This window comes from Scardinius erythrophthalmus, assembly GCF_964197995.2.
Source record: "Scardinius erythrophthalmus genome assembly, chromosome: 3".
NCBI classification, from domain to species: Eukaryota; Metazoa; Chordata; class Actinopteri; order Cypriniformes; family Leuciscidae; genus Scardinius; species Scardinius erythrophthalmus.
The window spans coordinates 1645407-1657906 of record NC_138223.1 but is presented as its reverse complement, the minus strand read 5'-3'; the positions used below and the strand labels follow the sequence as shown (position 1 = coordinate 1657906).

General features: G+C 36.9%; 2 protein-coding genes across 2 annotated transcripts in view; both read right to left on the bottom strand.

Annotated features, from left to right (window-relative positions):
• The window catches only part of appa (amyloid beta (A4) precursor protein a), a 49562-nt gene extending 40856 nt beyond the window's left edge, over positions 1-8706 (bottom strand). Inside the window, exon 1 of the mRNA XM_081361852.1 lies at positions 8505-8706. Coding sequence (XP_081217978.1) covers positions 8505-8561 — 57 coding nt within the window. The 5' untranslated portion in view covers positions 8562-8706. The remainder of the gene's footprint in view (positions 1-8504) is intronic.
• A 702-nt stretch (positions 8707-9408) lies between these two features.
• cyyr1 (cysteine/tyrosine-rich 1) overlaps positions 9409-12500 on the bottom strand; it is an 8854-nt gene continuing 5762 nt past the window's right edge. The window contains exon 4 of the mRNA XM_081361862.1: positions 9409-10236. Coding sequence (XP_081217988.1) covers positions 10097-10236 — 140 coding nt within the window. The 3' untranslated portion in view covers positions 9409-10096. The remainder of the gene's footprint in view (positions 10237-12500) is intronic.

The window sequence follows — 12500 nt, the reverse complement described above, 5'->3', positions numbered from 1 at the left end:
AAACACTGTAGTGTATCTGAGACTGGAAGAGTTTGGTTCGTGTTGTTCGTGTCGAGAAGACGCTGTTTTCTGAGATTGATACGGTAAAACCCACGCCATCGTTACTGTTCGCATCACTGTGATCAAGAGCTGATTCAGATATGATAATGAGCGTTTGCTTTCTGACCAATCACAGCAGAGCAGCTCTCAGAGAGGCGGGGCTTAGAGAGACTGTGATCAAGAGCTGAGATTCAGATATGATAATGAGTGTTTGCTTTCTAACCAATCACAGCAGAGCAGCTCTCAGAGAGGCGGAGCTTAGAGAGACTGTGATCAAGAGCTGAGATTCAGATATGATAATGAGTGTTTGCTTTCTGACCAATCACAGCAGAGCAGCTCTCAGAGAGGCGGGGCTTAGAAAAACTGTGATCAAGAGCTGAGATTCAGATATGATAATGAGCGGTTGCTTTGACCAATCACAGCAGAGCAGCTCTCAGAGAGGCGGGGCTTAGAGAAACTGTGATCAAGAGCTGAGATTCAGATATGATAATGAGTGTTTGCTTTCTGACCAATCACAGCAGAGCAGCTCTCAGAGAGGCGGGGCTTAGAGAGACTGTGATCAAGAGCTGAGATTCAGATATGATAATGAGTGTTTGCTTTCTGACCAATCACAGCAGAGCAGCTCTCAGAGAGGCGGGGCTTAGAGAAACTGTGATCAAGAGCTGAGATTCAGATATGATAATGAGCGTTTGCTTTGACCAATCAGAGCAGAGCAGCTCTCAGAGAGGCGGGACTTAGAGGGACTGTGATCAAGAGCTGAGATTCAGATATGATAATGAGCGTTTGCTTTCTGACCAATCACAGCAGAGCAGCTCTCAGAGAGGTGGAGCTTAGAGAGACTGTGATCAAGAGCTGAGATTCAGATATGATAATGAGCGTTTGCTTTGACCAATCAGAGCAGAGCAGCTCTCAGAGAGGCGGGACTTAGAGGGACTGTGATCAAGAGCTGAGATTCAGATATGATAATGAGCATTTGCTTTCTGACCAATCACAGCAGAGCAGCTCTCAGAGAGGTGGAGCTTAGAGAGACTGTGATCAAGAGCTGAGATTCAGATATGATAATGAGCGTTTGCTTTCTGACCAATCACAGCAGAGCAGCTCTCAGAGAGGCGGGGCTTAGAGAGACTGATCAAGAGCTGAGATTCAGATATGATAATGAGCATTTGCTTTGACCAATCACAGCAGAGCAGCTCTCAGAGAGGCGGGACTTAGAGGGACTGTGATCAAGAGCTGAGATTCAGATATGATAATGAGCGTTTGCTTTCTGACCAATCACAGCAGAGCAGCTCTCAGAGAGGCGGAGCTTAGAGAGACTGATCAAGAGCTGAGATTCAGATATGATAATGAGCGTTTGCTTTGACCAATCACAGCAGAGCAGCTCTCAGAGAGGCGGGACTTAGAGGGACTGTGATCAAGAGCTGAGATTCAGATATGATAATGAGCATTTGCTTTCTGACCAATCACAGCAGAGCAGCTCTCAGAGGCGGAGCTTAGAGAGACTGTGATCAAGAGCTGAGATTCAGATATGATAATGAGCGTTTGCTTTCTGACCAATCACAGCAGAGCAGCTCTCAGAGAGGCGGGGCTTAGAGAGACTGAATCCTTGATGGAAGCGTTTCAGACACTGAGAGAAAAGAGCTGACGCTGCAGTGCAGATTATGAGGGAATTAAAGTGATTTTGATCTTGGATGCACGTAAATCTATTGCTGGAGGCCAAAAACAACATTATGAACCTTTAAAATAGCATTATAGGGGCACTTTTAATCAACTTTTATATAGTTTGGAAGATAAATGTAAAGTTTTAGTGTATGAAATGCATTGTTTTTTTTGTTTTTTTCTTACAAATAATCTAATAAATTCACACACACCCTGCACTACTGAAACCAATGTCAGGAAATCTGATTCTCACGGTACCGCTCGACATCACCACAGATCCAACTCTATTTACAACACAACTCCATGCTGATTCTATAGAGCTTCTGTAGCTCCGCCCCTTATCAGACGCATCGGAAACCAGTGGAGGCTCGTTATCGTGTTCAGTCTTGTGGAGTGTATTTCCATATTTTAAAATCTTCCTAGACATTTGTTCAAACATTATAATGCTCATGATAACTATTGTTAACTCTACAATAAGCAAATCCACTTCACAAGCTAATAACTCATTGACAGCGATGCCATAGAAATATACAGAGCGACCGCAAAACCTGAAGTTCAAACACAGATTTCTAAAGATGGCGGCGCGCTTGTGTCTCGGCACAATGAAACATCACATGAGTTCAGAGAAAAGGCTGAGAGTGTGCGGGCGAACGAGAGAGAGAGAGAGAGAGAGAGAGAGAGAGAGAGAGAGAGAGAGAGAGAGAGAGAGAGAGAGAGAGAGAGAGAGAGAGAGAGAGAGAGAGAGAGAGAGAGAGAGAGAGAGAGAGAGAGAGAGAGAGAGAGAGACAGGAATATGTGCCTCGCCCCTCTCTCTCCTGAGGAACACTAAATATAGCGCAGGAGAAACACACGAGACCAGGAAACACTGTTTATCCCACATCTGCACTCCTTCACAACCATCACTGCATTCTAGCAGCACGATATTCAAGAAAAATGCGATATGCGATGACTCATTAAATAATGCGATATGCGATAATGCTTAATGTGTGAAATAAACTGAATTATCTATATATTTAAAATATTATATTATATTTAATATATTTAAAATTATATAACCTACACACACGTGTTTCACATTCTTTTTGTGACGAGAAAACATCCCTACAGCTTCTGGAAGTGAACTTCAGTGTTTTACTGTATATAAGAAGTGTTATTTTAACATCAGTGGGGTTCAGGTTATCCTACTTTAGGGTTATTAAACAACAGACACTGAATGATCAAATGTAAAAATAAAACACTGCTTAGTTTTTACTGTATGAATTAAATATACAGTATATACTGATTCTTATTAAAGCTACAAAAGTTATTCAGCCGAGAGCAGCGAGTGATTTTCTCTTCGTCTTTTGTTCATGATCTCTTTTGTGCAAGCCGTTGAGATATGCATATTGCGATTTATACATTTGCAATATTTCGATATATTGTGCATTCCTATTGCATTCTATGCATTAGAACTGAAAACAGAAAACAGTCCTGTTGAAAAGATAAGTCTTGATTTGATACACAAACACGGAAACAATATGAGCAAAATAATCTAATCTCCAGGAATCATTTCACAAATATTCAAAAATATCGTTTTTCCGGGTTTTTTCATTGTTATACGGTAGGTGGCGCTGTTACACATCTATTGAAAGAGTACAGAATCTCCTGATCGAAACACAGGTGAAGCAGCAGCAGAAACGAGCGATTGCTGACGCACATGTAAATTATAACGCGATCATTAAACGTTAAAGCTGCAGTGCGTAGTTTTTCCTCTGTCGCCATCTCTGTTCGAAATCTGCAATTGCAGTTATTCGTGGAGTTATCAACTTTACGTGGGTTGTGAAGGGAACATTACATTTTATAATTCTTCAAACATTTCAGGAATGTTACTTTTGAATGTTTTCTGAACAAGTAAATCTAGATACATTTAAAAAATGTTACAAAAACATGACAGGAGAAAATATGTATTTGTGCTCTTTTACAGACCAGATAACATTGAACAAACGTTCTATTAACGTTCCTGAAAGAATGTTTGTTCATAACTTTGAGAGAAAACTACCTGTAAGCTGGGAGTGTGGTATGAATTAATTATTTATTTGAATTATTTATTTAACATGCTTATCTTTAACACGATAATGTGCATCTGTGGTCTGAATCAGAATAAGCGATATATAACACTAATAACTGCATCTGTTTCACACAGCAAGAGCTTTTCACAATACAAATCCATTCAAAGCAGTTTTACAGCAAGCGCACGTTTTTGTAATATTCGTTTCTCATGCAATGACATGCAACACACACGCGTTACGGCATCATCAATCCTCCTGTGGGACGAGGCCATGCGGGACGCTGCTAATCACGCTTCCCTGTTCGTGGCTGAGAAGGTCAGAGGTCAAATCTAACAACTAGAAGCATCTGTCATATGACATGGATGTGTAATTCGCAGCGCTCTCATTATAAACGACCCCCGGGGGGGGGGCATCTATATATATGCCCCAATGCATCTGTCGCCATGGAAACAGCCCCGCGGAGGGTCGTTATATATATATATATATATATATATATATATATATATGCTTCCTGTGGATTTTAAAATCAGCCCAGTCCGACTAACAGCGCACACACATCTCATGAATCAAAGCATCATTACTGGAGGATTGAAACACACTTCAAAGGAACCGATTCGCTGAAATCAAACCATTTTTTCCCACAAAAATTGCTAGTAAATTACACAAACAATCACAAAGAATCGGCAAGTAACACACTGAATTAAATGAGAAATTTTGCAAGTATTTTCTTGTAAAACGTACTCCGATATTCTTTATTCACGACTTCAAAAAATTATATTTTGCAGTGTTTTTCGCAAAATTAAGATAAGACATAGAAGCATTGACTAATGCGCAGTCAAAAGTCAAATAAAAAACAGAGAGATATTGTTGCTTTAGGGCTGTGCAATGATCAATCAAATCCAAAATAAACGTTTATTGTAATTGTTTAAGTTAATTAAGTTTAAATTAATTGTTTACTTAATATGTGTGTGTGTGTACTGTGTATAATTATTTTGTATACATAAATACACACACATGCATGAATATATTTAAGAAAAATGTGTTATGTAAAATATTTGTATTTTTATATAATATAAATTATGTATAAATTAGGGCTGTGAAACGATTAATCGCATCCAAAATAAAAGTGTGTGTACTGTGTATAATTATTTTGTATATATAAATACACAAAATTTAAGAAAAATTTGTATATATGTTTATATATAATATTTATATTTATTTATAATACAATTTTATATATATATATATATATATATATATATATATATATATATATATATATATATATATATATATATATATACATACATACAGTATATATAAGAAACTATTTCTTAAATATATGCATGCATGTATATTTATATACAAAATAATTATGCACAGTACACACACATATATTATGTAAACAAACTTTTATTTTGGATGCAATTAATCGTTTCACAGCCCTAGTATAAATATATATACATGCAAAAATTTCTTAAATATATATATGCATATGTGTGTATTTATATATACACAAAATAATTATACATATAACACACACATATTAAGTAAACACACACTTTTATTTGGGATGCGATTAAAAACAGTGAGATATTGTTGTTTAGTTGTATATATCGGCTCAGAAACACAGCAGGTTTTGCACAAACTCATGCTGATTATTCAAGAAGCTGCTGTTCGCCGTTCACCTGCTGACACGTCATGTTACCGCCAACAAAGCCGCGCATTCAGTGTGTAAACCCCAGTGCTCATCTCAAAGCCGCTCTGAATGCCGGCCATACGTGTGTGTGTCACGTGCCCAGCACAGGTCTATAGTTCTGGATAAAGCGGCTAATCGGAGCAACAACAGAGAACACGCAATATGGCGTTTCAACCGAGGCACAGATGAAAACAAAGACACTTTCATCAACAACTCGGCCCTAACTTTATCTGGACAATAACTTTATTCTAGAGCTGCTGTAGAGCCTAAACACTCTCTGTTACTGTTATCACTGTAAAGCTGCTCTGAAACTCTATATATTGTTAAAGCGCTGTATAAATGAAGGAGACTTGACTTGTATTACAGTATTTGTGATGGTTTTGCTAACAACATGATATGAATCCAATGATATTAATGTGCTTTTTATTTGGCCCTTCCGTAACCATCACTCAAAAACATTCAAACAAATCAAAGAAATATTTTAGACACCTTCAATATTTCTCACGTTATCACAGATGATATTTGACTGGTTTTGTCCGTCCTTCTGTTAGACTGTCTCACACATGAATTATGTTGAATATCTGTCAGCTGTTAAATTTAACTACACAATTAGATAATACCAGTTTAGCTCAACCAATCACCAAGCAATGCTTCATTGTGTTCAGTCTGTGTGTAAAAAGAGCATTAGCAATTAAAGAAAACACACTTCAGCAAAACATGATCAGCTCAAAGTGTCCCAATCATTTCTGCTCCCATTTTAGTCTCTGTATGAAGAGTTATTGGGTGTAATATGTCACAGTTTACTGTATTCTGCTCTCCTCACTTACAGAAATGAACTATAGTGTCCTGATCACAATATCAATTATATCTGGTATAATATCTGAATCATTTTTGGTTCGACTGTGTATGATAAATACAGTCATACTGGTGCATATAAATGCAAAAGCACTGTTTAAATACTCTTTGGATTCATTTAATGAAATATTGTATACCTTGATTGAGAAGTAGATTTACTTCTTGGCATTAATGGTTGAAACAAATGATGGTTCTTCTTTACTTTAGTCATTTCAGATAAATACATAAGCATTGAGATGCTTATTAAATATCATCAACAAGGAGAAAAACATATTTTTTAGGTATATCGCCCAGTCCTGGTTCACCATGTCCTCATCACAGTCTGTGTGTTTCAACATTTGTCCATGAATGCGAAGCATCGGTCAAACATCCATTTTTCCAGACCTTTTAGTAGCAAGACCAACAAAACCACAAACCACCAAATATGAAAGCAATGAAACTCTAATATAATGCAGTTTAGAGCGGATCAACATCTCACAATTATTGACCTCAGAAATAACATCATCACATCCAGCTAATGTTGTTTACATCTATAACTGGTAAACAGATCTTCATCATTACACTCACAATGCATTTAAAAAGAACTGTGATGGATGGAATCAGGGTATTGATACATGTACACAATATATGATGGTATTGACGTAGTAGTACTCCAAGAACACCATGGTATATGTCCAAAAGCTATGGTATTACCACAGTAGCTTGTTATAATATCCTTCAAAAGTCTGTAAATGTGCTGAGAATAGAGTGGAGAGACTGTGGTGTGGGAGATTACAGGCTTTGACACGCGCAAAAACAATGGTTTCTTACAGTAAAAATAAACTTAAACCGGTCGTTAGCGTTTAAAAATAGCGCGTTCCTCGAAGCATGTTGCCGCAGTTTCATCCAGTGGAGTTCAGACGCTGCCATCTTGAGCAGATACAACCAGCCTAAACTGGTTTACTGGTTTCAGAGTGGTTTTGACCACTTCTTTAGCTGGCTAGACTGGGAGACCAGCTTGACCACCTTAAACCAGCAAGACTAGTAGATACATTTTTAACGAGTCACGTGTTAAAAATCCAGCGTTTAATGTTGTTTATGTGTCTATGTGGTGTTTTTAATCTGCTTTAAGACAAAGCATGTGTAAATTCATAAGTCGACAGCATTGCTGAGTATTTCCTCCTTAAAACTGCAGTGAACCAAAGACAGTCTCAAACACACGCTTTGAAATCGCTGGTGTTTCTGACGTCACAAACTACCTTGTAACCAATCAGATCAACGTGTGATCGTCAACCAGTGGATCTCTGAGCTGAGTGAGTGAGTGGAGGCGGGGCTCATTTGCATATTCATAGAACCGCGTATATAGCCTGCTAAATGAGGCGAGGGTGTCGAGTTACATTCAAGGTACATTGAAATATCATTTTAGTGATCAAAGATGAGTTTTGAGGGATAAAATGATTGACTACAGGGACTTATGAAAATAATGTTCTGTACACGCGCCCACCAACAACAACACGGTTGATTGAAATCAATCCAAACGTGATCCTGACATTCAGTTCCAGATTATCCAATAGCATCTCATTTGATTCCTAGAGGATTCGTGTTTGATCCCATCATGATCCCTGTTGTTTAATCCCGACCCAACAGGCCACTGAACGCATTCCTCCATTAACTATCTGGATCTACATCCAAACAGAGTCGATATAAATCAGCAATGAATGTCTAAAACACTAAATATGATGTCAAATTATGTTCATAAAGATAATAACGCGACCGCAGCAGATCGAGCATGAATGATCTGAGGGTTTCACCTTCAGCTTGACAGTTTTCGTATTAATATTTAGTGGATCTGTTACACAGTAGCGTATTTCTCCCTCTGGATATAAAACATCGCACGATACATTCCGCGTATGTAGCGATTTTATCGCGAGAAATATTTCCAATGTAACCGGAAAAATTCCACACCAACCGAGCAAACAAAATATAATTTGACTCAAAAAATAAATAAATGATTGTTTAAGCCTATTTAACCTCGTTCTGAACGCATAAATAACAATCGTCGCGATGTTTGCGAACGAAATGTGCAGTCGCCGCTGTTTTTTGATGAATCGTAGTCGTTCTTGTTTATCTAGCGTTGCTGTGATCGTTACATTGAATCGACTTGTTACATTGATGGTCACATTGATCAGCGTTCCGCGTCGCTATCCGATCTTTTGTCGATGTCTTACCTCGGCGAGCGTCGATGTCGCGACCATCAGGAATATGAAAACCTCTCGACACCCCATTCTGCTCCTCTCCTCTGTGCTTCCAACAAACAGTGCTGGGCTTTATCGAGTAAATATATCCGTTTGCTGTAAAATGTCGGTGTGTGTTTCGTGTCGACTCCCAGAAGAATGCGATGCGCCTGCGATGAAGGCGAGTCAGAAGAACAACGCGTCATGTGACGCGACGCGGGATGAATGTGTGGGAGGGGGGCAGGGAATGCCTGAAAACACTGCAAACTAACATTAAAATAAAATCTTAGACTACTCTTCCATCTAAAACCTTTATTTTACCTTATTTTATAAATATTTTTCTTTTAAAGTTAAATATATTTTATATTATAATTATTTGTATTTTTATATTTTACATAAATACTGTATTGTTGTTTATTTAAGCTTGTTTGGTTGCTGCTTGCCTGAAACATACATTTTATGAGTAATGAAATATATTAATATAGCGATTAAAAATTCTTACTCTTGAGATTTGTTTTTCAGTCAATTTTTGTTACTTTGTTAGGCTATTTTAATTTTTAAAACAATCGGTTTATTTTTTTAGCTTAGTAATAAAATATATTATAGTAATAACAAAAAAATACATGCATTTCATTTTGCATTTGTAAAAAGTAAATAAAGGCATTAAATGTCTTGTATCGGTATATTACAGGTGGAGAATTGAATTATGCGCACGAGACTTCAGTTATTTGCTGCCCCCGTGTGGACGTTCAGAGGGTTTCTAAATGAAATATATTTGTATTTAAGTGTAGTTCATTGACTGTGTGAAGAAAATAGCTTTTTAGGGCCGCAATTCATTAAACATGATGATAACAAATTGTGCGATAGAAATACCTGCACACATGCAAGGATCCTTTTTGCCAAAAAAAAAAAAAGCATGCAGGCTTCGGTTTTATTATGAAAAGGTGAACACTGACCTAAAAAGCGCGTTAAAGCTTTGCTGTTTGGACACAATCGGTAGTTTTCTGAGAACCGTTAACTATTGTGTTTTCATAATATCCTGCTGTCACGTGATAACAATCGGAACTCTCAGAAAATTCCCAGATTACAAATTGGAATTACGAGTTGGAATCTCGTAATTACGGTAATAACTAAAAATACATAAAAGTTGCCCTATTAGTCCTTTCACATTTCTATGCATACGAACAAACACATTTTTCTGCATCCACAATCCTCTTATTTCCTCAGCGGATTAATCGAGACACACTTTGTAGGTATGAGAATATAATACATATATTATACATATGAAGTTTATTCCCATATTAACAGCCTTTTCATTTGTCATGAATAAAAATAACACTGATTTTGAACAGTTTGTAGGCCTGTCCTGGTCTCACGCTGCTCGAAATAACTTTTATTAGTGTTCGTTAGATTTGTAAGACCATAAATATCCATGGCATCAATAAAAAAATATTCAAATCCCCACATGAGAAGCATCTTCGCAAATCCTCCGATTCATTCCCAGAGCGCTGGTCTTGTGTTGTGCAGGGATTCTGTGCAACTATCATCATCATCCTCATCCTCGTCATCCTCAGCAGAAAACAGGCTCATTTCCGGCTGTCTCCTGGATAGGGTGGAGGTGGAGAGTGTGTGTGTGTGTGTGCTCTGGGTGGAGTCGGTGTGTATGGAGGCGGCCGGAGATCAGGAGGATACATCTCATAATCATAACTGTACGGAGGAGGAGGACCTGCCAAACATAAGAGCTGGAGATTAATGTGTGCACTAGCACTGTCACAATATATCGCAATACAAAAATACAATATGTATTGTGTTGTGTATAGTTCACCCAAAATAAAAATTACTGTGTGAGGAAAAACAAAAAAGTTTTAGTGTCAGTCCTATATTAAACTATTTAATCGCATCCAAAATAAAAGTTTGTGTTTACATAATATACGTGTGTGTACTGTGTATAATTATTTTGTATATATATAACACACACACACACACACACACACACACACACACACACACACACATGTATATATTTAAGAAAAAAAATGTATTTATATATAAAATATTTATATTTATATATAATATAAATTATGTATAAATATCTATACATGCAAATATTTCTTGAATATATACATGCATATGTGTGTATTTATATACACAAAATAATTATACACAGTACACACACGTATATTATGTAAACACAAACTTTTATTTTGGATGCGATTAATTGCGATTAATTGTTTCACAGCCTTAAAACAAAGATAAATCAATTTAGAACTTTTGCACATTTAATGTAAAAATTACAACCTGTGCAATGCCACTAAAGTGACACATTACTCATTAATTATGCATAAAAAGTGATACAGATCTGACTCAAAAACAGCTTGTAGTTTTGTTTTAATGATGGTGAAAGGTTGGTAATTGTCAGAGAAATCTATCAAAAGGTTGTTTATGTAATGAAACAGTTTGTGCATGTAAACAAACATGCTTTATGTCCTTCAAAATAACTAAAAATCATCCATAAAAGAAATTTATCTTTAAAAAATCCAGCAATACATTTTAAGACGCCAACTGTGAAAGTAATTAGTGAAGGTAATAGAAAAATCATAAAGACGAGACAGCTTTATCTCTACAGCGCTCTACACAATACACTGTTTCAAAGCAGCTGCACAAAAATAAACAGTAAAATAACTGTAAAAATGTATCAATTATGAAACAAGTTCAATTTCAGCAGTAAAGCTGAAGACAAGTTAAGTTTTGTTCTCATACGATAGTGTCAGTGCAGACAAATCCATCTAATTAATGAATATTAATTGATTATAATTCACAAAACGCTGCGGACGGTTAAAATGGTTAAATCCCCAGTGCTTGATAACATGTGGTTATTAGTTATTATTACACGGCTCTGTGGAATACTTGATTCTGATTGGTCAATCGAGCCATCCAGTATTTGTGTACAGTTATTTAATTATGCCATCCAGTATCATGGACTCGTTTCATATCGTGGACTCGCTCTCTCGTTTCATACAAACGCTGCCGCCATTTTGTGAGTATTGTTTTGTACACTGTTGGATTATGAGATACAAACAGGTGCGATTTAAAAACAAAAATCAGTATCTCTGATCTCCATAATTATTAATGTGGCGAAATGCTGTGTAATAAGTGTGTATACTATATACGTATCCTAAATGAGGCAAGGGTGTAAAGTTGCAGTCAAGCTATTTTAAGGCATGAAGAATATTTTTTGGTGATCAAAGATGAATTTTAAGGGAATGTCCTTTTCACAAGATGTAAAATAAGTCTCTGATGTCCCCAGAGTGTGTGTGTGAAGTTTTAGCTCAAAATACCCCACAGATATTTTTATATAGCATGTTAAAATTGTCACTTTTTGAGGGTGAGCAAAAACGCACCGTTTTGTGTGTGTCCCTTTAAATGCAAATGAGCTGCTGCTCCCGGCACAGGGGGCGGAGCTTCAAGAGCTTGTACTCACACAGACACACACTGAACATTTCTAAAACTTTTAGCCTTTTATGTTCAAACCGGAGTCAGACAATGATGGAGAGACTCAAGAAGAAGTGACAACATGTAGAAGCAACAGGACATTTCTGAATTGTTAGTTGATGAATTTATGAAGCTGATGTGGAGTTATCTTCTAGTCATTGATTAGCATATTCTGTCTTGATAATCTATAAATCGTGTTCTGGGGGCGGGGTTTATGTAAATTCTAGGGTTGGTGATGTCACTAACCCGGGAGGAATGTGGTGTAGTCTCTACCAGCCGTTTGTTGTAGTCCTTAAAAAGCCATTTCTGTAAAAGCAAATCTCTCCCTTTGCTCTGAACTTTGAGCGTCGTAACTTTGCAGATGTTGTTTATGATCAAACAGCAACATTACACACTAACTAAAGTTAGAAAAGTCAAATCATAATCAACCACCCCTTTAAAACATTAAAGCCCCAGCTAACAAAAATATGTTCTAAGAATGTTCTGATTAAGCTACAA